This window comes from Sitophilus oryzae, unplaced genomic scaffold (assembly GCF_002938485.1).
Source record: "Sitophilus oryzae breed Bouriz unplaced genomic scaffold, Soryzae_2.0 scaffold_809_pilon_pilon, whole genome shotgun sequence".
In the NCBI taxonomy this organism is placed as follows: domain Eukaryota; kingdom Metazoa; phylum Arthropoda; class Insecta; order Coleoptera; family Curculionidae; genus Sitophilus; species Sitophilus oryzae.
The window spans coordinates 1,170,549-1,196,922 of NW_022147427.1; the positions used below are offsets into that span (position 1 = coordinate 1,170,549).

Below are 26,374 nucleotides of genomic sequence, written 5' to 3' on the forward strand. Positions count from 1 at the left end.
TATAAAATATGGTTCGCCAGTGCCAAATTTGCAAGAAATTTGACTTAAATAATCCATTTAAGTCTCGAAAGGACTTTCGACCGGTAGGCAACTCTCAATTTACCAATTGGGAGTCAGTGGCGTTGTTGTAGAAAGGCGCTTATTTAGATAATATTTTAGTAAAATGTAAAATCTGATTTTTTTCTATTACATAATCATTTATATAAAGGTGTTTGTAACAAAATCATTATTATAACCCTGTTATTATACATAATAGATAAATTATATTAGGCATCGGTTAAAAAATTAATAATGTTTTTATTAAAAATATATTCCGGTTTATTCTAAAACTATCTTCAGAATCTAAAATAATATACAAGAATTTTAAAATGATATTACATTATGAAACAATATTTTTTAAGTGGCTCACCCCTATGGCTTTTTATTTTTTCAGATAAAAAAAAACAGATTTGAATGTTAGTATATGACATAAATTAGGATGGATTGACGTATTCAATTGTTTTTGGTATCTTCCTGTTTCGCTGGAAATGACTACAAATTTTGATTTTTGAATGACACATAGAATGACATATCATATGTCAACTTTTGACATTGTCGCTTAAAAACAAATCGTATTTTAAATTTCAATCCGGGTGCCATGGCGGTGTTAAAAACACTAAGTTTTAACCAAGGAGCCTTGGAAAAATAGTTTTGATCGTCTAATGTTTTTCGTGTCTTGTCTAGGCCGGTTACAAGATGCACAAATCATATTTTTAATCATATGTCAATTTTTTCAAATGGAACAAGGGTGACTCGTTAACATATTTGGAAAAAGCATTTTTTATGAATATATTGATACTTGGTATTTCGAGTCAAATTGTCGTTATGAACCGCGTGTTACAATTTCAATTAAACCATATGCGAAAATGTCAAAAGTTGACATATGATATGTCATTCTATTGAGAGTGTCATTTTCTATCGAATAAAGTAGAGATATACCTAGGGTCCCATTTAAAAATCAAAAATTATAGTCATTTCCGGTGAAACAGGAAGTGACCAAAAACAATTGAATGCTTCAATCAATCCTAATTTATGTCATATAATAACATACCAAATCTTGTTTTTTAATTTGAAAAAATAAAAAAATTATGGGGGTAAGGCACTTTTGGGACGCACCCGGTATAATAAAAACAGTACCGAGTTAAATAAATGTAGTTTTCATTTTATCCACTTCCTAAAAGCTTGCTTTAATGGAACAGATTTCTGTTTTCTCTAATTTACATAATAAGACATCACTTACCAGAAAAAAAAATCAACAATCATAAAGTTTTTTCTCTTTCCATGTCGCCGATTCTATTATATCTATAGAATAGATCCTGTTTTGATTAATATTAGGGTTGTAAATGTTTGACTAAAATTAATAATTTATTATTAATTTCTAAAATTAAATACGTAATTTCGATTATTATTTTTTCTGTGACATGTATTTTATTATTTTTATCGTTTTTGGACTCTAAGACGTTTTTTTCTAAACTTTTATTTAAAAAACCTCTCCTAAATCTTAATAAAATATAAAAAGTTTAAATACGATATATTTTTAATTGAATTATAGCTTCATTAAAATAAAAAAAAAATACCCGGCTATGGTACGGAGAGTTCAGGTGTACTGAGGAACGAGAGACAGTGTTGCGTTTCTCGTCGGAGTCGTCAGGGCATGACCGTTACGACGGAGACAACCTGTCTATCGCTCGTGTCGCACTCGTTAGAGCCTAAAACAATAACATAACAATAACAAGACATTGTCTGACCGCAGTTTCCAGCTATTTATGAATGAGATGCTCAGTCTATATTTTATTTTAAGTCTATGGGTGAGCCACTTTTGAGACGCACCCGGTATACATCCTTTAGATTTGTCTCTTTGTGACTATTGTTTTTATAAGTGGTTACTTAAACAGTTTCAAAAATTTTTATTAATTGAAACGTCACAAATTAAACTCGCAATTTATAACAACGCTGATTTATCCACATAAATTATAAAATCAAACTGGAATAAATTTCATAATTTGCAATGATAGGAAATACATTTTCTTTCTGGGTAATTTAGGTGAATCGTGGGCGATATTCGATCAGAGTAGCAGTCGGTTGGAGAGTAAAGAAAACTTGGGTGCTGCCCAAAGTGAAGAGGGTATTTCGCCATGGTCTAGTGATTCCAAAGAATTCGGTAACAAGTCACCCACTAATTGGAAAAAAGAACCCAAAGGCGGTAAAAGATGGAAAAAAAATCGAGACGTAGAAAACTGGTGGGATACTTCAGCTGATCCAGAAGGTATATTTTATTTATTTTATCAATTTACTGATTACGAATCCCAATATACAGGGTCGCTGATATGTATGGGAACGGTCTATTATTAGAAAACGAGGTACCGCAAAAAGTTTAATATAAAAGTTATAGGGTTTTTAAATGTCTAGTAGCTAGTAGTCAATTTAAGTATACAGGGTCGGTCATAAAGTCGTAGCACATCAAAGTTTAATTTTTTTTAAATGGAACCCCCTGTATATTATTGCCTATTTCAATTCTTCCTTCAATTCTAAGTAAAAATTGAAATACACACAATGTACCTCAAACCAATCGTTTCTGAGTTATTGACTTTTGAAAATACCACTTGAACAATTCAATTTAATTAATTCCGATGTGTTCAGTTTCATTTAACGATGCCATTCTGCGGAAACTGTGATCTTAATAATATTTGACATTAGTTTTCAAGTTATCATTTATAGATGTATAAAGTGAGATTATATCAAGTCTGGAAATTACAAAATTTTCGTTTAACATTTCTTAATCAAAACTTCATAATTCGGAAATGGTTGCATTTAGGTACATTATGTCATTATGTGCATTACGATTAGTGCTTAAAATTGAAGCAATAATTAAAATAGGCAATAATATACAGGGGGTTGCATTTAAATAAATAAATTTTGATGTGCCACAACTTTATGACCGACCCTGTATACTTAAATTTACTACTTGCTACTAGACATTTAAAAACCATATAAGTTTTGTATTTAACTTTTTGCGGCACCTTGTATATTTTACGTAATAATCGACCGTTCCCATACACATCACCGACCCTGTATTTAAATATCTAGGTTCATATTACCCAGCTCATAGACGATCGACCGATTCATACGAGGACGAATATTACGAGTGTTACGATCGACCACGCAGGCGTAGACAAGGCAGTGGCAATTGGCAACACGGGAACCAACAACCGGGCGGTCATTCGTCCAGTTCTCGTGACGTCAGCCCCTGGGAGGAGGAACCTAGAAGACGGCCTGAAGGTCGAGTGGGGTGGGGAAAGCACCCGAGAGGCCACTCTTTCGACAGGCATCGTGAGGCGAAGCAAGTGGATAGTTGGGATGATGACGATGAAGATTATGAGTAAGATTACTTATTATTAAAAGCGAAATTTAATACGTTTACCTAAGACAATGCTCTATACGCTATTCATGCTAAGCGATACGCCCTCTATGCCCGGATTTTCGAACTATCGTAGGGGCCATTCCTTTTATTGATTTGCATTGTTTAGGTTTGGAAATCGAAGCTGACGACTCTTATTTCCCGTTTATTCTTTGTGTTTTATGTTGTGCTTTTCGTTTGAAATTAAATAAATATGAATCATTATTGCTGTGTGCCAAAGTATAATTCTTGGGCAAAGAAAAACCCCGAGATTCGTTTCCAAAGGAAGGATTGTCGAAAGTATTGTGGAAACCAAACTTGGAAATAAAGAAGCTGGTGGATTGAAGAAAAATTTGGATTAAGGCATTGAAAATTCGAAAGAAAGTTTCAGATCATATGCGAGTGTGCTCATTACATTTGTCAGACCAAGATTATTTTCATAAAGGTGAGTTTTGTTAGGTTATAGGATATTCTAAGGCTAAGTGATATTTTTATTTTAGATAGAAAAAATCGCAGAATTTTAAAGAAAACCGCTGTCCTCACAAAAAATCTGCCACTTGTGCTTGACTCAGAGGCAGGTCCATCATCCAGGGATATCCGTACAGCTGGTAGAAGAGAAAGATAAAACCAATCTGAACTCGAAGTCGGTATGGAATGTGAACAAGATGTAGAAGACGAGGAAGATACTGTTGCTGCAGAAAATATGTTAACAACTCTAAAACATCCTTCATCACCTACGGAACCAAAGTTTAGGGATGCAGAAGTGCAAGTGAATATCCAAAAAATGTTGACATTATGTGAACTTATAACAACTTATGATATTATTATTAAGGATTTATTGGGCAGTGATATTTTGACCTGTTTTAGTACTTATTTTTTTTTAAATAATATACATATACATTTTTTTTTGCATGTTATTTTTAGTCATACAATATATTTTTACTTTATACCTATTTACATAAAAATAAATACTACCATTATATAGACACACATCTTTTATTTAATTAACTAGTTACTACTCTGTGCATGTAACCTACTTTTATTTTCACAAATTACATGTAACATATTATTAAAATAATTATTTTTTATTTTTGTTAACATATTCATTACAAAATCAAAATCGTATTTGACATTTATAATTAGCAAACTACTGTCATAGGATGCATATACTATAAAGACACATTTATTTAAATTTAAAACAGCCATTCCCATTTGAACTTGTGCATAATATTTTAAATGCCCTGCATTAAGGACATTTTCCCCTTCAACCACACATTTGGAATGTGTGGATCCGTCCAAATACCGCATATATTCCAAAATGCTTAATCGCATGATGAAAACCGAAGTCTTTTAACAAATAAAAAATGTTCACAAATCACAAAACTGTCCAAAACCAACTAAAAAAACTCGGAAACAGACACCAAGCACACAACGCAAACCACATGAACACAATTAAATAAATGGCGGAATGGCTCATAGATTAGTACGAGTTGTCGCCGCTATGGCGCTGCGATCTTATTTTGAATTGCCTATTATCTGCTGTTTGATGATGTAAATTGGATTTTTTTTGACGTTAAGTAAACGATTTATAATAAAAAACTAGTATACGCTGAGCTAGTAAGCGCTATGATATTAGGCCATCGGAAAAATATTAGGCATTAAAATCAAATTAGCAAAAAATGGACTTTCATCGTTTTTTTCGTGTGCCCTTCATATAGTCAGTGACGGCTCGTCAGGGTAGGCAATTTGGCAGAATTTAAGCGATTTATTACATTACATTATTTACTATTAATGTTGCCAATACATAAAAATACTGTTAATACACGGAAGTGTTTTTTAATAATCAATATTATTTTAATATTTGTGGTCTTGTATATTAACATTATTCACTACCGCTGGCGTATGCTGACTGCGCCGCTGCGTTAGAAAACAAAATAATTTTGACCGTTGGAGTGCCTTTGTTCGGCGATTTCTACATTTTTGCTATCAGAGTCGATGCCCGACGTACGGCAGTCTTCTGTCTCTGTCTAACTAATCGTGCGGTAGCGACGCGACGTAAGTCGGAGTTGTATCGTATTAAGGCGGGGTTTAGGCGAAATCTCTGGTCACCTTCGCATGAAGTCGTGGAGGCTCGGAGGCTCGCTAGGAAGTTAAGCGGATATTCCGGATATTTCATAAGGAGATATATCACATTTCGTTACGGGGATATTACATATGATTGATTATAGGTAGCATTTAAAATTTTTATATGAAAATTATATTATATATATTTATATAAAATTATATGAAAATTATATTATATGAAAAAAAAAACGTTTAAAGCAAATTGGAAACATTTTTCGAGCTTGTCCGAGATTATTAAAAATGATATAACCGGTTGTATTTCAGAACACGCCACCGAAATAAAAGAATCCGAAATAAAAGAGTGCATTATTTTATTCGGTGCAAGAAAACGATACAACAGATATTACAGAAAAGTCTCTGTGCTATTTCAATTCGATGTGTTAATAAAAGCGGCTAAGTCAAATATCTTTGCGAATTTTATTTTATGAAATATTAGATAACATTGTTATACATTTAGAAATAAGGTTTGCAGATAGGTACTCGTATGTCTCAATTATTTTTATTTATCTCTTGCGGATCCGAAATTTAAAGAATCCTATAAAAAATTTCAAACGCATTTAACATCTGATTTAACAAACTCGTTATATTGATACATTTCCAACTTCCTTCCAACGCATTTAATAGTGATTTAACAAACAAAAAATGTTATTGACCAACATAAATTAATGAATTTACAAACTGGGCTAGGGTACTATGTATATTTGGGGGGGGCAAATAGACGCAACTAAAATTTTGTCGCCTACCCAGTCACACGGGTCACGAGCCGCCACTGCATATAGTTTAACAAACAAAAAATGTTATTGACCAACATAAATTAATGAATAAGTTGCAGGTATTAATAATAGATATGATGATTTCGATTATAAAATAATTTAAGGAGAATAATCCTGGAAATATATTTCCAGAGGCTTTCAAATTGTTTGTTTTGTTTGTTACTACACCATTCACAAGTACTTGGGTTGAGACACATTTTTCATGTTTGAAATTCATTAAAATTTATAATAGAGATTCCATGAAAAATAAACGTTTATCGCCACTTGCCTTACTTTCAATCTAAAAAGATCTTTTCACAGCTCTTCAACAATCTGATGATTTTACTGATATAATAATAAATAACTTTTCTTTATTAAGAGACCGACTCATCAATTTAATATATAAAACATAATTATTCTTTCTCTCAATACTACCAATTTTTAAGTTTGCGTGAATAAATAAATTTAAAATGAAATTCTATGATGTACTCCATAGTGACTCTATAGTAATAGATAAAAAAATAGGTAATAGATAAAATGGATTAATAAAAGCTATACTTGTACATTATGTCAATCATTAAGTCATTACTTTGAAAGCTGTTAATTTTGCTTTAGCTTTGTCCTAAATATTTTTGAGCTATGTTTTTAACCCAGAGATAATATATATTTACAAACTGGGCTAGGGTATTATGTATATTTGGGGGGGGGGGCAAATAGGCGCAACTAAAATTTTGTCGCCTACCCAGTCACACGGGTCACGAGCCGCCACTGCATATAGTTTGTATATGATCTAGACCCAATATATGGGCGCTACTGCAGGCTACTGAGTTAAGCTTCCCGTTATATATATTATGCCGCTAAATCTTTCTCTAAATGGCCCAGCAGCTGATGCGGCTTATATAAAATCCTTTCTTCCTTCGTTATATTCGGTACATCTTCGTATTTTGTGTAGTAACGTCTGTCTATTTATATTATTTATCTTATATGATGCGATACTCTGAATATGCACACAATACTTTTGTTTGCAGCATAATGTTTTTATGTATATCAATATATGTTGATATAAATATATAATCATCATTTTGATATGTATGATATATTTTTAGGTATGACGAAGAACATAGGTCAAGGGGACACTATTTTCAAAGGCACGGATCCAAAGAGACTGATAGAGATAGACATAGTAGTGGAGGTAGTAGGGATATGGAAAATGACAGGTGGGACGACTACAGCGAGAGGAGGTATAGAAGGAGAAGGGAGAGCAGTAGGGAACCTAAAGAACCTAAGGATAGATGGTGCTGTCCAGATTGGAACCAAGGTAAATAAGTTAGTACTTACAGATCATCTATACCACGGGTTGCTCCTCCCCCATATGTGTCTTAAATAACTGCAAGTATTTTAACTGGAGTATATTTCGATCCAGAAACATGACCATAAGATTTAAAAAAAAATATTGAATATTAATTTTTTTCCTCATATACAGGGTGGTCCGAACTGTATTCCGGAAACTTCAGCAGCATATTCTGCAGATAAAAATAATTAAAAGAGTTCGTATAAATGTATGTTCTAAAATGCTTAGTTTCGGAGATACAGGGTGTAGAAGTTTCATTTTTATTTCGATTTTTTCTAAATAATTTCTGAAGTAACGTCAATATTTGGATGAAAACTGGTATCTGGGAGTTTTTTGACATGAGAAATTTGATTTTGATGTCAATATGACTCCTACTAGTAAAGGGCGCCACCTACATATTTTTTAACTGGCTTGAAGAGTAATAACTTTTCGTCCGTACCTGTCTAAAACTACTGAGTAAAAAAAATTATTATTAGACTGAAATCATAAATTTGAGATGTTTTTGTGCCAAAAGTTCAACAAAAACTGTTTTATCGTAATTTTTTGCAGAAAAAAATATGATTAATTTAAAAAAAATAAAAATTTACTAAATTTATTATTTCAGTGAAATAACTATCTACTCAATGTGTTTGTTTTTCGTCAATAATGACATGTATTGTCTATTTCCATTCTAAATATCTTAAGAACGGTTGGTCATAGCGATTTTTACAAAGATATATTTTTTACGTAAAAAGTCACAGAGATGTATATTTTTTCGCTCGGTAGTTTTATACAGGTACGGACAAAAAGTTATTACGCTTCAAAACAGTTAAAACACATGTAGGTGGCGCCCTCTAGTAGGAGTCATATTGACACCAAAATCAAATTTCTCATGTCAAAAAACTCCCAGACACCAATTTTCATCCAAATATTGACGTTACTTCAGAAATTATTTAGAAAAAATTGAAACAAAAATGAAACTTCTGCACCCTGTATCTCTGAAAGTAAGCATTTTAGGACATACATTTATATGAACTTTTTTACTTATTTTTATCTAAAGAACATGTTGCCGAAGGTTCCGGAATACAGTTCGGACCACCCTCTATAGGAAGTTTCTCGTATAAAATTTATAAAATTTGCAATGAAATATCGGGGATATAAATCTACTCATCCACGTCAATTTATAGTATACTATAAGAAACACTGTTTGTCTCATTCAGAATTTTAACATATTTCGATAACTATTTTTGAAGTGAAACTTCTTTACGCGCGCTGGGAGTAAAAATTCAAGGCCATGACACACGAGCTAGTGGTAACGATTTGGCAAAGTGGTAAGGACGCGCGCTGGGAGTAAAACACAACATACGGCCTAAAAATACGTAGTGACGCGATATGCTTTATTTTACGCGTATAAAACTATTTGTTACACATAAAAATATATTTGTACGCGTAAAAAAACTATTCGTTACACGTAAAAGACTATTTGTTACACGCAAAAAGGTTATTTTAGCGTGTAAAAACTGTTTGTTACACCTAAAAACAATTTTTTGCGCGAAAAAAAATATTCTTTTAATTCATTGCTTTTTCAACATTTCATTCTACACTTGTTCAAACATGTCCTTCAAAACCTTCAATTTAATAGCTGTTAGTAAGAAGTTTCACTTCAAACATGCGTATATTTTGGTGCGCACATTGTGTAATCATTTTTTTTTAAGTTAAGCAACTTGGCTATTTTCAGTTTATTTTATAAATAATGTTAAATAAAAATGTTTCTTCTTTTGTACCACCCTTTAAAATACTTGTACTAAGATATTTACGATACACCATATTATCTTTCTTGTTCAAAATCATGGATTCTTCGCCAGAGTGCTGTCTACATTAAAATCAAAATAAATAAGTTAGTGTGGTCAAAATAAATAAGTTACTATCTGTTCAGCCATCGATCAAGGTACGTCATCATTATTTGTCAAATATGCGTTTTTTAGGGAATGTCTGAGAACAATTCATTTTATTTAGAAAATTTTAAAAACGTTCTCAAGTTAATAATTGAGTGAGTTCCGCTTTTATTAGGTTCATGTAGGTATGTTTTGTAGGGCCTTTATTCATTTTGATTGTCTTTCAATTTAAAATTTTAGGTGTATATACCAGTTTTTTCCAGGTAAATCGTTCCTATTTTAAAAATAAACTTATACAATAAAATACACTTTGATACTCTAGAAGTTCAAGATGCCAAAAATAATTAAATATACTCGCACGTCTTAAACTGTATAAGAAATGCTTATTTATATGTTATAGACTAGTTAATACTATATACATGTTTGCATTGTAATTACTTCATATACGGTATCGACTGGCAAATGTATCTTTTCTCGCGTAGAATAACTAATAAACTTTGCGATGAGAACTTGTTTATTCTCGCTAAATCGGTAACGCATTTTAGCAATAAAAAATAATTTCAAATTAAAAATATCAAAATAAGCCAGAATTAAAAAATGTTTGACAGCCCAATAATAATATAATTTTGACTTTGACATTGATCGTTTTCCTTCAATTAAGTTATAACTCCAAGTCAAATAACAATGACTATTACTAAAAGCAGATTTAGCAGTGATCAATGTCCATCAATAAAATTATAACCCCAAATCAAATGCCAGTGACAATTACTAAAAACAATGTGCAGTAATTTTCAAAATGCCGTAATGACGTCACCAATCTGTATCATCTGGTTGTCAAGTGAAAGAGATAGTTCGACAATAATATGACGTGAAGTTGAACGATGGTTGAACAATGTGTACATAGCGATGAAATATTTGTCATTTATGTATGATTTATTTATTGACACATTAGTGACAGTTCTCTGTCATTTCTTCTCCTGTCTCGCGCTAGACTATTTAAGCTTGATTTTCATGTATCCGTTATCCGACGATACGATGATACGATATTAATTTTATTGGCTGAATTTAAAGACTTCGGTTTGTTAGAAAATTATGCAGTTTTTAAATTTATTGCATTTTCAATCTTCCGTTCATCGGATATTTGATTTGTTTGTGATTAGTGTCATTTTATATTTTCATTTTCATAACGAGATTTCGCTGTTTTACTTATAGTCTAAGAGCTAGCAACGTTTTCGAGAGAGACTTTTAAAGCTTGATTTTCATGCATCCGTTATACGTTGATACGATGGTCCGACGGTGCTCTGATTGGTCATAGCATTTTCGCGCCACTTATCATCCGTAAATATTTTACTTCAGCCCGTCAACGGACCCGTTCATACCATAACGGACGTTTTGACACTTTTTTGACAAATTTAATCTAACTTTAATAAAAATATAAGTAAAATAGCAAAATCGTTATGGAAACGAAAATATAAAATAACACCAACGTATATCCGATGAACGGAGGCATGAAAATGCAATAAATTTAAAAACTGCGTTATTTTCTAACCAATCAAAGTCTTTAAATTCTACCAATAAAATTAATATCGTATCAACATATCGTCGGACAACGGAAGCATGAAAATCAAGCTTAAGAAAGCTGTTTTTTTACTATATCTTTTGTTATGCTGTCCTGAACAGAGGACCGTTGGCTGCCGGTAGATGTTGCGTTCACTACTGCGCATCATATCTGTATCCATCATCTGTTCACTACTGCGCATCACAAATGCGCCCTGTATTTCAGGAACTAAGGAGGCTAGAACAAACCTAAGTGTAGCATATTTAGTTTCATAAAAAAGTAGCAAAGTAATGTGAAAATCGCATCATTGTATTTCTACTCATAAACGAGAAATCCCATAAAACACACGAAAATGGGATACATTGTACAGATATGATGCGCAGTAGCGAACCGCAGTTGTCTACCGATAGCCAGACGGCCCGCACTTTGGTCAGAGAGCACAGGAAAGCATAGAAAAATATATATTAAAGAACCAGCTTTCTTAAAATTTTCGTTTTCCCGGCGTTGCTGGCTCTTGTACTATTATATATTAAGGTAAGATTAAATTTGTCAAAAAAGTGTCAAAACGTCCGTTATCGTACGATGTTTCCGTTGACGAGCAGGAGTAAAAAAATTACTGATGAAAAGTGGCGCTAAAACGCTATGACCAATCAGCGCCGTCGGACCATCGTATCAACGGATAACGGACGCATGAAAATCAAGCTTTATACTGAGTACCATTTTTGATAGAAAAATCTGGAAGATATGGTGCTAGGCGAAGTAATATGCCAGATAGGAGAGAAAGATACGGCGAAAAGTATAGGAGTAGTCGCGAATCGCAAGACTCGCCTTGGGAGGATGAATATTCGAATGAAGTAGAAGAATCCCACTCGCCCCACTTCTTGCCGACTACTAAGAAAAATTGGAAACAGCGTCCAAGCAGTGCCTCGGAGATGGATAGAAATACTGGTGAGATAAAATCTCGACATCTTTTGGGGACAGGTAAATATAAATCGTGTCATTTTAACTTTAGAAGAAGTATTTTCAGATGTTTTACTTATTTCATCTTACTGATAAATGCCGCCGTGACCTCGAACCAGTCGGACCTTTAACAAGGGATTATAGCGTTGTCAGACTTCATTTTTTTTTCTCGAATGCATTGTTGCCTTTTCTAAAAAATGTATTCCCAGTTAAAATAGGGAATGCATTTTTTTGAGATATTTGTCATATTTTAAGTTCTTACACGGGAGTACCAATTCGTCGGGCAATATTTCTTTTTATTTTCACTTGGCAAAAGCGTAAATATCAAGAGATAAAACAGGTAGTTTAAAAATCATAAAAGTAATATCTTAATGCTTGATCAATGAATATTTTTTATGAATACTAAAAAAACAACCAGCTGATCAGATAATAGTCTTTTTATTATTAAAAGCCATAGTTTTTATGCTTTAATAATAGTTAAGTATATTAAGTTTTATTACAAAATGTTGAGTATATTAGAATTTTGTTTCTTGAAAATCCACTGTCCGTAAAGTCGACAGGACCGCAATGTGATTTACATTTTGATTTTTCAATTTAAATTGGTAAGTTTTATGAAAGAAATACAGGAAATAAGTTTTTTTATAAATCAGGTTGTAGTAACAATTTCTGATACAGGGGCAAAATAAATGGAAGTTATGTCATCATACTACTTAGCAAACTACAAATAAAAACACGTTTCCAACTTTTCACATGTTTTTTTGCCTTCCATAGTAGTCAGCAGGCAGAAAATTTGTAGAAAATCAAGGTCTACCAATCATAAAAGGGTAGTCAAGTAGGTACTAACATTCTTTCGTCCTTACTCCAAAAAATTTTACTCCACTGCCCCAACATTTGGGGAAAGTATTCAGTTTAAAACGACAGTTTAAAAAATAACAATTCAATATCTACATAGGTTAGCTACAGATAAAGAAAAAAATATAAGACTAATATCGACAAGAGCCAACAAAAGCGAAGCTATGCCGCTAAAAAAAGTATAATTAAAAAATATTTTCTAATAATATTTCTTTTCACATTTCTTGTTTTTTTTTCGATTTGAACTCCGAAAAAAAAAGGATATTCGTCGCATCGCCGCCGCCGCGCCGGTCCGGTCGCCCGATTGCACAGCTGTTGTGTTGGAGCGATTGATCATTCGCATGCGCTTTGCAATCGGTCCCTTTAAGGATATTTAAAGGGATCCAATGCATCCTTGTCTTATTTAGTTTCTCCGTCTTATTGATAAATCTGTAATAATCTGTGATTCAGTCCTGATATTAAATTAGCGCATTTGTTTTTTTTATATTCTGTTTTAGGTGGGAGTGATGGAGAAAGAGACAGGCGTTACAAATCGGCTCGTAGATCGAGGAGCAGAGACTCGCATTTTAACGAACCCTCTCATAGACACGTGTCGGAAACGTCAAGCAGTCGCGTCCAGCACCGTGCCAAGCCTCACAAGCCTCCCGAGACCGAGTATATGGAGATAGTATCGAAAAAAGAGACAGACCTTGGTGACAAGAAGTCTTCTTTGCGGAAGAAGGTTAAAGAAAGTAACAGTCTTAGCAGCGAACCAGCGGTCAACACTTTTCCAAGGAAGAGAACGGCTAGAGCTAAGTTTATGTTTGATAACGATTTCGTCCCATCAGACGAAAGTCCCATCATCAGGGAGAAGGAGGACGACAAATTTAAATTTGACGGGGAATACGATAACGCTGAAAATGATGTGCCATTGTCGAGCAGGTCTATGAAAGGTGATTAATTACAATATAAACACATTTTATTCTGTCTATAATACAGTGTGGTGCATTGGAACACGGGATTTAGGAAATCTTATGCAAATTTTGTAAAGGTGAAATATTATCTACCCAGATGATTTTATGCAAAAGTTATATTATGGTACGTATACATTGGTGCGCTGCGCCGCGAACACGCAGCGCGCGCGCCGAGCGTTGGCCGCGCGTTACTTTTATTGTTTTAACGAACATCCCGCAATCCATAGAAATCCCGCGAACATTAGTTTTGTCGTTAATCATGTCTCTATCGTCCGAGAAGAACTACGCAATTTTAATCATGAGTAGTGCGACTCTTTAAACACTCCATTAATAAACAATATTCAAAGAAAAACACAAAAAAGTGAATTTACACACATAGTCACTGATAAAAGCGCGCGGAATGCGCATGGTGTCTTCACCGGCCGGCCGTCCCAATTGAACAACGAACCACAGAATATATCCTCTGTATCCTCTGAATATATTACACTTTATGCCGATGATGCAAACATCGTTTTTAGTGAGAAAGATAATTATGAACTGGAGTTAAAGGCTGTTAATACTTTGGAAACCCTAAATGATTAATGTATCACTTCTGGGAATTAATGTAGATAGAAGGTTAGATTGGAAATATCACATAGCATGTGTCGATTCTAATATAGCTCGTTTTAGTTACGCAATGAAAATTATCTCTGAAAATATATCTGAAGACGTTGCAATCATATTATGCCTACATAAACTCTGTAATACTTGATCTTCTGGGGGAACTCATCGGATGTTAATAGGATAATGAAATGATTGTACAGAAGCGCTGTATTCGAAGCATTTTCAAATTAAGTTATCGTGAAAGTTGTCGCAAATTTTTCATAGAAAGGAAAATACTAACAATAATCTCTATGTATATTCTGGATTCGGTAGTATTTGTTTCCGACAATAAGTCTCTTTAAAGAACCAGAGTTAAAAACATCAATACTCTACTAGAAATAGAGATATGTTACAAACCGACAAGAGCAACTACACGTATGTACAGAAGAATGTGAAGCACAGCATTATAAAGATATATAATACTTTCCCACTCTCAGTTACTGATTTACCTAGACCAAGATTACTGTTAACCCTAAAAAATTGTCTATTAGACAAGGCATTTTATACGCTAGATGAATTCTATGCAGACAAGGGTAAGCTGTTAATATAGCATTTAATATTATTTGTAGTAGTTATTATTGTGTTTTCAATTTATTTTCTTGTTAAAATTATATAAATATTGAAACTAGTAAAATACAGTTATGTAATACAGTATAAAGACTCTTAAGAAAAGTATTTTAGGTATCATGTTTATATTACGATACATTTAGTAGTATTTGAGTGTTTTAGTATCTTGAGTTTTTTGTTAACCTGTTCCACACCCATCTTGGGTCAATTTATGTAATTGTATTACTTGGAACTAATAAAGATTTATCTATCTATCTATCTAAAAAGAAGCCCAAGTTCCTTGTAATAAATCGGTTCCATTTTCGTAACGCCATCTCTCGACATAGCTGACATTTACAGGTTAGCCAAACGGGTGCGGGGCCGCGCCGGGGGGAATTGTAAAATACCCTTTTTTATTTTAATTATTTTTATTCGCTATTTGCAATTTTATTTTTAAAACATATTATGTGAAACAATCACATGATAGCACATGACATCACATCTAGCGCAAGTTGAAAACACGTACCAATAGAGGCGAATCGGTGCGCGCGTTCTCGGCGTGGCGCGCCAATGTATACGTATCATTAGACTTTTTTAACGTATGGTTTTCAAATACAGCTTCTTATGGCAGAAATAACTATTTTGTTATAAATTATGAGTCAAGTTAATATTTGGGCATATTTTCACCAGATTTGGCTTTTAGAAACCTGTTCTTTTTTAATTGAGCAATGTGTGTGGCTAAAATTGTGAATACGAAACCTTAAATTCGAGTTTGAAAAGTTAGTTAGGTTATATCGGATGGCGGTTTTAGATAATCTTTTTCTAAGTTGTTGTTATAAAATTGTTTTATTATGTGGTTCTATTTAGTGCATACATGGCCTAAGAAAAATATAAGCTGTTAAAATAAACCTTCCCTAAAACTGTTGTACAAAAAATATAGAAGTTCGAGCAACAAACGTATCACCAGTTCAACCTTCGATTTGATGTAAAAAATAATTGTTTCTTGATGAGAATGAGAAATGCGATATACACACATAATAATGACTTAAAAATCAAAATATCTTTTTATTGAAAAAATACTTTCTAATGTTTTAAATTTCATTTAATTTTGTTTGTTAAATTTTTCCAGGACTGCGACAACAAAGTTTGTTCGAAAAAAGCCAAATGCGTCTAGAGAAAAATTTTAAAGATCGGCGTAGCGAGTCGTTCCAGGAATCAAAACTATCACCCAGGTATCAGGCCAAACCCAGTAGTCCCTTCGAGGATGATTTTTCGCCCAGTGAAAAAGCCGACAACCCCGTGGAGGGCAATGGGATATCTAGCATAAAAGAAGAACCCGACCTTCCCGAGGATGAAGAAGACTCGTTCGGGACCAAGGCCAACGTGACTACCCATCCGAAAGGAAGAAGGAAGATACTGAACAAGAACCGATTTTCGGGGAGAACTGACGTCAATTTGAAGAAATCTGGATCGGTCAATATTTTTTCGACCGAAAACGACCCGTTCGATGACGAATTCTTCAGCGGAAACGTGGAGACTGGTCGTGCCCAGTCCAGGGATTCGGAACTACGATGGACTGAGGAATTCGAGGATTCCGATAACGGTAGAAAATAACTGGTTTTAAACTAAATTAGGGGCCCATTTTGTTAAAGCGAAATATTTAAAATATTAGATAGGCGAAGTCGATTTAGGGAATTATACAAATGGACTCTTTGATCGACGGCAGTTTGAAAAATTATTATTCAATAGATTTATATTAGATGAATTTGCTACTAGAAATATTGCCACACGATCCAGATAAGTGAGCTCTCTGTAATACACAAAATAAAGAAATTAGTTTTTATTGAACCCCCCTTCAAGTTTAAGACCATATTAAATAATTTAATTATGGACGTCCAATATTACTTTGTACTTTACAGATAGATACTCACTAATAATACTTATTTATGTTATTTTTTTTAAATATGTCTCTTTTAGCCCGGTGTCACATTGCGCATTTTGCAGTTTTTGCTTTTCCTGCAGCTATAGAAACGCACAGTTAATACCGGGCTTACACTGCGCGTTTTTGCGGCTGCAGTAAAAACGCAGAGATGCGACAGCACGCGATTTTATATGAGATCTGTTATACTGTGCGTTTTTGCCGCATCACAGGCGCACAGAGGGCCAGCGGACTCTAGATATTATTCAATATGTGTTAAAATTACAAAATCAATACAAAATATGAAAAAATGAACATTATTAGCCCATAGGAAATGGTTTATACAGGATGTTACAATATTAACGCACATAAAAAATCATATTTTCGCAGATTCAGGTCAAAGTCACACCTTAACTAGTTTCCAAAAAACGTATGAGCCTAGAAGCATCAAATATGTGAAAATTTTTGTTATACAGGGTGTCCCAAAAGCCAAAAATATTCAACTTTTTATAAAACTATTTTTTTCTTAAAAATCGATTTTTAAAACTTTTCAGGCAATTGCAAAAAAATATGATAACAGCTGTGCCTTCATTTTATATGTAATTATTTTGAAAATACAATATTTTATCAACTTTCTTTGTAACTTGTTGAAAAATATATATTTTTTATTTATTTATTAATATCTCTGAAACTATCCAAATATATTATATCCTATCTGCGGATTATGTAAAGTGGTCAGAAAGGAAGCCAAAAATGCAATAATATTTAGAGCGTTCCATTTAAAAAAATCATCCCGGTCCACTCACACTTTTTTGAGCCACCCTATCCAAGTTAAAATATTTTCCTGAAATACATCCTCGTATATACTTTAGGTTTGCACTTTGTTTGCACAAACAAAATTCCCAGGTTACTTATTCTAGGAGCTACAGATGCCTGACGCACTATCGCCGGACTGTGCATCCAACAGAATATGCTCTACCACACAGGGTGGAAGTTTAGGTCAGATTTTTCTTGCGCGACATAAAAGTATAAAGACCACCTAAGCGAATGACATGTATAAAAAATACGATATTCCTACATTTTTTTAAAATCGTTCATAAAGTTAAAAGTTTTTTTTGAAAAATATATTTTAACAAAAATTACCCTAATACAAATATGGGAGAATATTATTAAAATGTGAAAGAGGCAGAAAAACAGTAAAAACTTACCCCCATCATCTACATTTATCATAATTTTTTTTTAAATATACGTTTTAAAAAAATTACAAAGTTGAAACTCTTCTGCCGCAATATAATAGCATTTCGCAAAGCCTACTATCAAGAGATTTTCGACATTTTATTACAAGATTAATGAAATAATAATACATAAAGTACGTCTGCTGGATCTGTGTTTATAAAAGGAATGTGGACAAAAACATTTAAATAAACAGCAATATATTTTATAAATCGCTACCTTAATAGAAGCGGCAGAGAGCCCACGTGGACTTGACGTGTATGTCACCGCAATACACTTCGCCCACTCATTTCATTGACTACTTGCAAATTTGTCGAATTTTTATTGATAGTCTAATTTTTTACGAGAAACATCGAGAGAATGTCGTTTCCTCCCTTACGGATGCCCCGTAGTTACAGAACGGATAGACGTACTGTATATGGAGATATTCAATGTTTTCAGTGACCCTGGGTACCTATTTTTGACCACTCGCATCTTCAAATATCGCTCGCATATTCGAGATTCGGGAGCGCCATATAACTATACATGTAAATGCGCATACGCAAAATGCGAACGATGCCAAGAATAGAAACGCTGGCCCGCTGTGCGGCGCACTGTATATTGTATATGGTTGGTGCCGGTACCGGTGCCGTTGAAAACGCATGTTTTTACTGCAGCCATAAAAACGCGCACTGTAACACAGGACTTATTTTGAATGGATTTATCAAATTGCCGATTTATCATTATTTATATATATGCTGTTATTACATGTGAGCCTGATGGCGTCAAGCATAGACATGTGTAATTTATTAATATTTTTTATTTACCTAATTAACTTCAATATTGAACGCGATAGAAATGCAATTTTATAAAGATATTTTAAAATATTAATTTATAAATACTTAGATTTATACATGTATAATTTTAATGCAATTTGTTGCTTTGTGTATAGTTGGAACATTTTATTTTGATTCTTGAATTGTGATACTACCTCTTTTTAAAATATATATTTTGATTTTGTTAAGGTAGTTATTTTTTTTATTATTTTCTATATTACAGGGTACTAACGTACCAACTATTCCTATTTTCAAGGTAAACATTTCTAACTATATTTGTTTTTAAAGTCTCGTGGATGCTCATCAGATACTAAACTCTGTTATAAGTAACGTAACAAATTTCCAGATTGTTACATTTGTTCTTTGAATAGCATTTGTTGTATTTATTATTTATTACACTTTTTAGCACTTCTTTGTAGAAATGATGAACTTTTGCTACAGCAGCGCCATCTTAAGTCTTCCCTCCTTTATGCATGATACTTTGAATAAGAAGACTAAGGAAGGAGCATATCAAAAATCTTAAGTACACCCAGAGAATAGGTACATTCAGGGTTCATTAAAGAAATGCTAACTTCATGTTAAAAAATGGAAACAGACGCCACCTGGTGTAGCCTGGCAGTACTAGCTAAATTGAGGGGAATTGGAGGGGCGGGGCTTAAAAGAGGGGAAATTTTTTAAAAAATATTTTTATAAGTATCACTGATTTATTGTTTAAAGACAAACATATTTTATTACTTAATATAATTTAAAGTATTAAAACATGTCTATTAACGTTACACAGCAAATTTTGAAAAACACCCCGTAACTCCGAAACGGTAACAGATATTGATGTGCGGTTTTCACCATCATGTTTTTGATGAAAATTGAGCTCCAGACACCGATATTAGTTTTCGTCTATCTCCTATAGAAAAGGGTGTTTCCATTTAAAAGCGTCGAATTTGATCCACCCTGTACACTAGCATTCCTATCGATTTGGCCTCACAGATAATAAGAAAAAAAAATGGGATCAAATAAAAAAATACACTGACATCCCACAGGATGAGTTCATTAAAGGGGTCGAAACAACATTGAAATCTACGTATTTTACTTACGTTAATAAAATATACCAACAAATAGATGGCTGTGCTACGGGTGCTTCAATTTCCAGCGTTGTGGCTCAGAGAGTATAATGAACTATTTAGAAAAAAGTGTATTGATAAAACTAGACATTTGTATTCCGTTCTTTTTCAGATATGTTGATGATTGTTTAACGGCCATACCAGCAGATTATATGGACAGAATTCTAGATAAATTAAACGAATACAATAGTAACATCAAATTTACAATGGAAGTAGAGGACGAAACAAAGATTAACTTTTTAGATGTGACAATTCACCATAAAAATGGAATACTAAGGACAAAATGGTTCACAAAAGAGACATGGTCTTCAAGATACCTAAATTTCAACTCAAACCATTCCATGTCACAGAAAAAAATCTGTTGTTATAGGCTTAGCAGACCGAGCAATAAGTCTATCCGATCCCGAGTATAGGAAAAATGCTATAAACAAAGCGAAAACAGCTTTAGAGAAAAACAATTATCCAAATAAACTAATAGAAAACATTTTTAAAAATAGAAATAATAAATTTTACAACTCCGGAAATATTATAAACAAAAATAAAGCAAAAAAAAACAAATTCATATCTTTGCCATTCATCAGTGGATTGTCACACCAACTAAGTAATGTGTTCAAACAACACAACATAACTCTATGTCATCGAGGTAACAATGTAATAGGCCAAATCTTTAGCAAATTAAAAATTAAAACACCAAAAAACAAAAAAAAAAAATAACATTGTTTATCAGATTCCATGTAATGATTGCGATTCTGTATATATTGGACAAACTAGCCAATACCTAGAAAACAGGATAAAAGGACACAAATATGACAAAAAAAATCAAACCGCTCTAACAAACTATGAATTGAAGGAAAAGCACTCTTTTAATTTTAATGAGACAAAAATATTATTAACAGAAGTATAAGCCAAAAAAGGGAATTCCGTGAAATGATCGAAATACAGAAAAACTCACATTCGATTAATGACAAAAAAGACGTTCAATATCTAAACAAGCTGTATATTTCAATATTATAATATTTATATTAGAGTCCTAGGTAATGTGGTTGTTTGTTATGTAATATGTGATGTGTACTATTTGATTAAATTTTATAATGATTTTATATAGTTGTGTGTATATGTATTTGGTAAGTTTATTTAAAGTATTATTTAATTGTATTTTTTTAAAATTGAATCGTGTTTCTAGGCAATAGCTATTATTTTCTGAAGAAGACCTAAGAATGGTCGAAACGTAGGTAAGAAATAAAAACAACTTTTAATTATTGTGTTTTAAATTACTGACCTAAAACCAAGAATAAATCCCAACTAAATATACAAAAGGTCAAAGAAAAAATTAATTTATAAACATTTTTGTTTCTACATCTTTGCGTTTTCGTATAATCAACCGAAGCGAATGAGGTGCGCCACCCTGTATATAATTTACATATAAATAAAATATCGTATGATCGAAAAATAAATGGCGTCAGCAATGACTATGTAATGAAGATCGCTGTCATTTTATATGTAAATTTATATGGGAAATGCCATCGATCGTCATTTTTCAACCAAATGGACGCCGTTTTTTTCGATCATACGGTGTATATAGACAAAAAAAAAACATTGAAATACACATTATCTGTTTTCTACTGAAAATCATTCTGTTACGTTTTTCGTCGGTTCCGTGTGGATAAAAAGTCACAATTTATTTAAACACAATTTATTTACACTAAGTAACAAACAATAACGATTAAAAAAAAGACTTAAAGAACTATATACAAACTATATATAACTATTTATCTAGAAAGAATTTATTTTGAATTTAGCGCGAGAACAGAACTGTACCAATACCATCTAGATATTAAGAAGGCCTCGGTTGTCCAATACGCGCGAGGTTGCATTTCTTGGTATGTAGGCATTCATCATTTACTTTGCTTTTACTATGTTCGATCGTATTTCCGAAGCAAACCGGCACCACCGCCGCCGCGCTTTAGGAATTTCGCAAGACCGAGTCCAGTTGTACCGATTCAAAACTCCCACGTGAATTGGACCAATCATACTAGGCGTAAGGTGGTAAAACCTAAGGGCGACATGATGGCGACCACATGTTTACGTTATGCTGAGCGCCAGATGATTTTTTTCGTTTGACCGTTCTTGTTTGTAATTCCAGTATTTACAGCGTTTTAGATAGTTTTTAGTATTTTGTGTTCGATATTGTGCTGTAAACATGCCGTATAAGTGTTGTGTTCCGGGGTGCAGTGGCAATTATTCCGACGAGAAACGTGTCCATATTTTCGCACAACTTTCAGCCCACTAAAAATACCAGGGTTTGCGAGCAGCATTTTTCAAAAGGAAGTATCAAATTTTTTAATATTTATTTTGATGAGAAATCAGGTAAAACTGTTGATATACCTTTACAACGTCCAACACTTTTAACAGGTTCTGTTCCAAAATTTTTCCAAATTGTCCCTCTTACCTTTCGAAACCCGATAACAACCGAAAAATTAGAGAAGCAAAGTCAATTATACAAGAGCAACAAAATTTGCAAAAAGCGCTTACAGAAAGTATACAGGAATATGAGACCTATAAAAAATTAACAACTTTTAAAAACTTCGATGAATTAAAACAAATTTTTGATAGTTGGATACTTCCTGAAAAATGGCATAAAATAGTCAGTAACTTAAACCAACTTAAACGAAGTTCTATTATTTAAAATTAAAGAGATCTCCAGGTCCTATTATTACTTATTCTATAAATATTGATTCCGAATTAAAACTGCACACATACCTATTTATATTATGAACATGCTATTTCCTTAAACACAAATAAATTTTAAATACTTTTTACCTTAAATAATATTAATGATTTATCAGAAGTAATAAATGAGATTGAAAAATTAGAAACTCTTGCATCGAGTACCCAACCAACATCAAAAGAGGAAAAAACAAACAGTTTCAATAATATAATTAATCAGGTTTGCAGCATTTTAGGTAATTTAAGAAGAATTAACGAAGATTATAGTTCATAAGTGTCTTTTTTATGTGAACAATTATAACTATTAACTTTATCTAAAAAAAGAAATCGATATTCAGCTGACACCCTAATATTATGTGTAATATTAAATACAATCAGTCCTCATGCATATAAGTATTTAAGAAATCATGGATTTTTAACATTGCCGCATCCTGATACACTAAAATCTATATGTAATTCGTTTCTCACTGACCCAACTCTGGAAGAAAGACAATCTTTTTTACTATATGCCAAAAATGTATACAAATATTTAAAAGATCACCAAAAACACATGATTTTACTCATGGATGAAATTCATATTAAACCATATAAGGATTATAAGGGAGGAAATATTGTTGGAACAGCTGCTAATAGTGCCACTTTAGCAAATTCAGTATTTATTTTTATGATTAGCAGCGCACTTTCAGATTTTAAAGAAGTTGTACATATTTCACCAATTTCAAAAATTGATAATAACTTGCTTTTTAATCTTATAAAAACCATAGTTTTGCGATTAGAGACTATTGTATTCAAAATTTTTTGTATCTTAAGTGATAACAATGCAATTGTAAAGCAGTGTGTAATTTTTCACCCAATAATGAACTAAGTATTGTTTTTCCTCATAATAGTTATAAGAATCGACCTCTGTTTTATTTATTTGGTTCGGTGCATTTGTTAAAATATGTAAAAAATAACTTGCTTAATTCAAAATCTGACCAAATTTTAATATATCCTGATTTTGAAACTTCTGAGCTGAGATATGCGTTTTTTCAAAGCTTAAAAATTCTTCATGGCAAAGAAAATGATAAGTTGTTGAAGTATGGCTATAATCTAACTCTAACTTTAAAAGCTCTTTTCCCAACAAATTTTGAAAGGCAAAATCTTAAGCTAGCTTTAAAAATTTTTAATCCATTTGTTATTCAAGCTCTTTTACAGTTTGGCTCTGAAATAAATCACTCCACAGATATAGCTGACTTTCTAAATATAATATTAACTTGGTGGAATATTGTTAATGTAAAGACACCTTATAAAGGAAAACGTCTGAATAATGAATATCAAGAATCTATTACATGCTCTTCGGGTGACAATGATCCCAAAATAATATTTTTGCAAAAAATGTTAAATTGGTTAAGGAAAACATCCGAAAAATTTTCAAAAAATCTAAGTTCACAAACTTTTACAGCTTTAAGTCACACTATTTATGGTATGCTAGAAATTACAAAATATTGTTTCACAGAAATTGGCATCGACATACAATATCTGTACATAGGAACACTACCCGTACCTTGGAACACTACTAGGACCTTGGATAATGCCCGTACCTTGGACATCCGTCCATACCTTGGACATCAAACCATAGGATAATGTCCGTGTTTTGTTTGAATATGATTGTGCAGTGGACTGTTGATTTTTGTGTGTATGTTGTGGATTGAAAAAAGTTGTAACTTCTATGAAACTTTATTTTTTATGTGTTTTACAAGAATGTGTGTACAGTTCCTTTCTTGAACGTGGCTGCTATGTCATTCTCTCCGTCACCAATATGGCGCGCTTTAGGCGCTAAATTCAAATTCTCTATTAAGTAACAAACATGGCGCTGGCCTTGAAATACTTAAATATTTCAATATATAAAATAAAAAATATTAATTTCAATTAAAAATATTAACTTATACAATATCAAATGGCAAATATTACTAACATATCATAACTTATATTAGTATATCTTAGCTTAATAATACATTGATCTAGTCTGCCTGAGGCAGCGGACAAATTTTATGTATAGCTCTTCTAACAATACCGCCACGGACACGCACCAGCACTACCAGAACCTTATCGTCTTTGCCGGGAATCACCTCCATGATTCTACCCAGTTGCCAACTCATGGGGGGAAGATTTTCGTCCTTGAGGAGAACCAGCGAGCCGATGGCAACGTTGCAGTTGTCCTCCTTCCATTTGGAACGTTGTTGTAGGGTATGCAGATACTCATTTGACCAGCGGTTCCAAAAACTCTGCACCATTTGTTGTAGTTTCTTGTAGTGGGACAATCGGTTCAATGGTATATCAACTACTGGTTGTTGAGGAACTGAGACCACAGCATCGCCAATTAAGAAATGTCCTGGGGTTAATGGGTAAAGGTCTAAAGGGTCACTTGAAAGAGGGGATAAAGGTCTGGAGTTTAAAATCGCCTCTATTTGAGTCAAGACCGTGTAAAATTCCTCAAACGTTAAACTAGCATCTGTAACAACTCGGTTTAAATGATGTTTAAATGATTTTACTGCCGCTTCCCACATGCCTCCAAAATGAGGAGATCTTGCAGGTATGAAATGCCATTCGATACTATGATCTTTAAAATAGTTATAATATTTTTCATTATCGTTTAAGTTTTTTAATATCTTATAAACGTCCTGCATGTTGTTATGAGCACCAACAAAGCAAGGAAAGGCGAGAGGCAAACCTCTGCACATATACCTCTTAAAGAACAAATGAGATGGATATACATCGTCGAGTTTGTCGCATATGGGATAGGAAGCGCGTTTAAAGGAATACCATCGACGTAATTTATTGTAGAATGACGGTTAAAAAATACAATAATTATTATTAATGCAAATAGGGAAATAAATATAAAATTGTGATTAAAGATGTATCGATTAATAAGTGTAATTTTTCAAATGTATTGGTGAGGCACTGCCTCATCTGCCTCATAGGACAAACCGCCCCTGGTGTGATATTAAGAATGGATATCCAGAATAAATTATGAATTAATTTGTAATGCAGTGTCTTAGCAGATATTGAATTGTATCTGCTAAAGTTTTGCTCCAAGTTGAAACGCATTTACTTATAAAGACTATTAATTCTACTAATTACTCTATCAAGAATTGTTAATATTAGAGTGCTTGTAAAAATATAGTGGAGATATAAAGAAATGGATATCGGAGCAGGACAAATTATAAAAATCTTTGGTACAAAAATGTAATAAATATTTGTTTATTATTTATTTATAATGGCAGTGCCTAAAGCTTAATTTTACGTTAATCCGACGATATGATGATACGATATTAATTTTATTAATTGAATTTAAATACTTCAATTGGTTAGAAAATTACGCAGTTTTTAAATTTATTGCATTTCATGCCTCCGTTTATCGGATATACGATTTGCTTGTCATTGTTACCATTTTATATTTTCATTTCTATAACGATTTCGCTGTTGTACTTATAGTTCAGGAGCCAGCAACGTTTTCGAGAGAGAATTTTATGAAA

The 26,374-nt window shown here is 32.8% G+C and overlaps 1 protein-coding gene across 2 annotated transcripts in view; it reads left to right on the forward strand.

Moving 5' to 3' along the window:
* The window catches only part of LOC115888906 (protein disabled), a 29,913-nt gene extending 12,360 nt beyond the window's left edge, over positions 1-17,553 (forward strand). For both annotated transcript variants that reach the window (XM_030908787.1, XM_030908789.1), the window contains exons 9-14: positions 2,084-2,305; positions 3,127-3,418; positions 7,419-7,630; positions 11,825-12,076; positions 13,405-13,839; positions 16,178-17,553. In XM_030908787.1, the coding sequence (XP_030764647.1) occupies positions 2,084-2,305; positions 3,127-3,418; positions 7,419-7,630; positions 11,825-12,076; positions 13,405-13,839; positions 16,178-16,662 (1,898 nt within the window). In that variant the 3' untranslated portion in view covers positions 16,663-17,553. The remainder of the gene's footprint in view (positions 1-2,083; positions 2,306-3,126; positions 3,419-7,418; positions 7,631-11,824; positions 12,077-13,404; positions 13,840-16,177) is intronic.
* Positions 17,554-26,374: the final 8,821 nt, after the last annotated feature.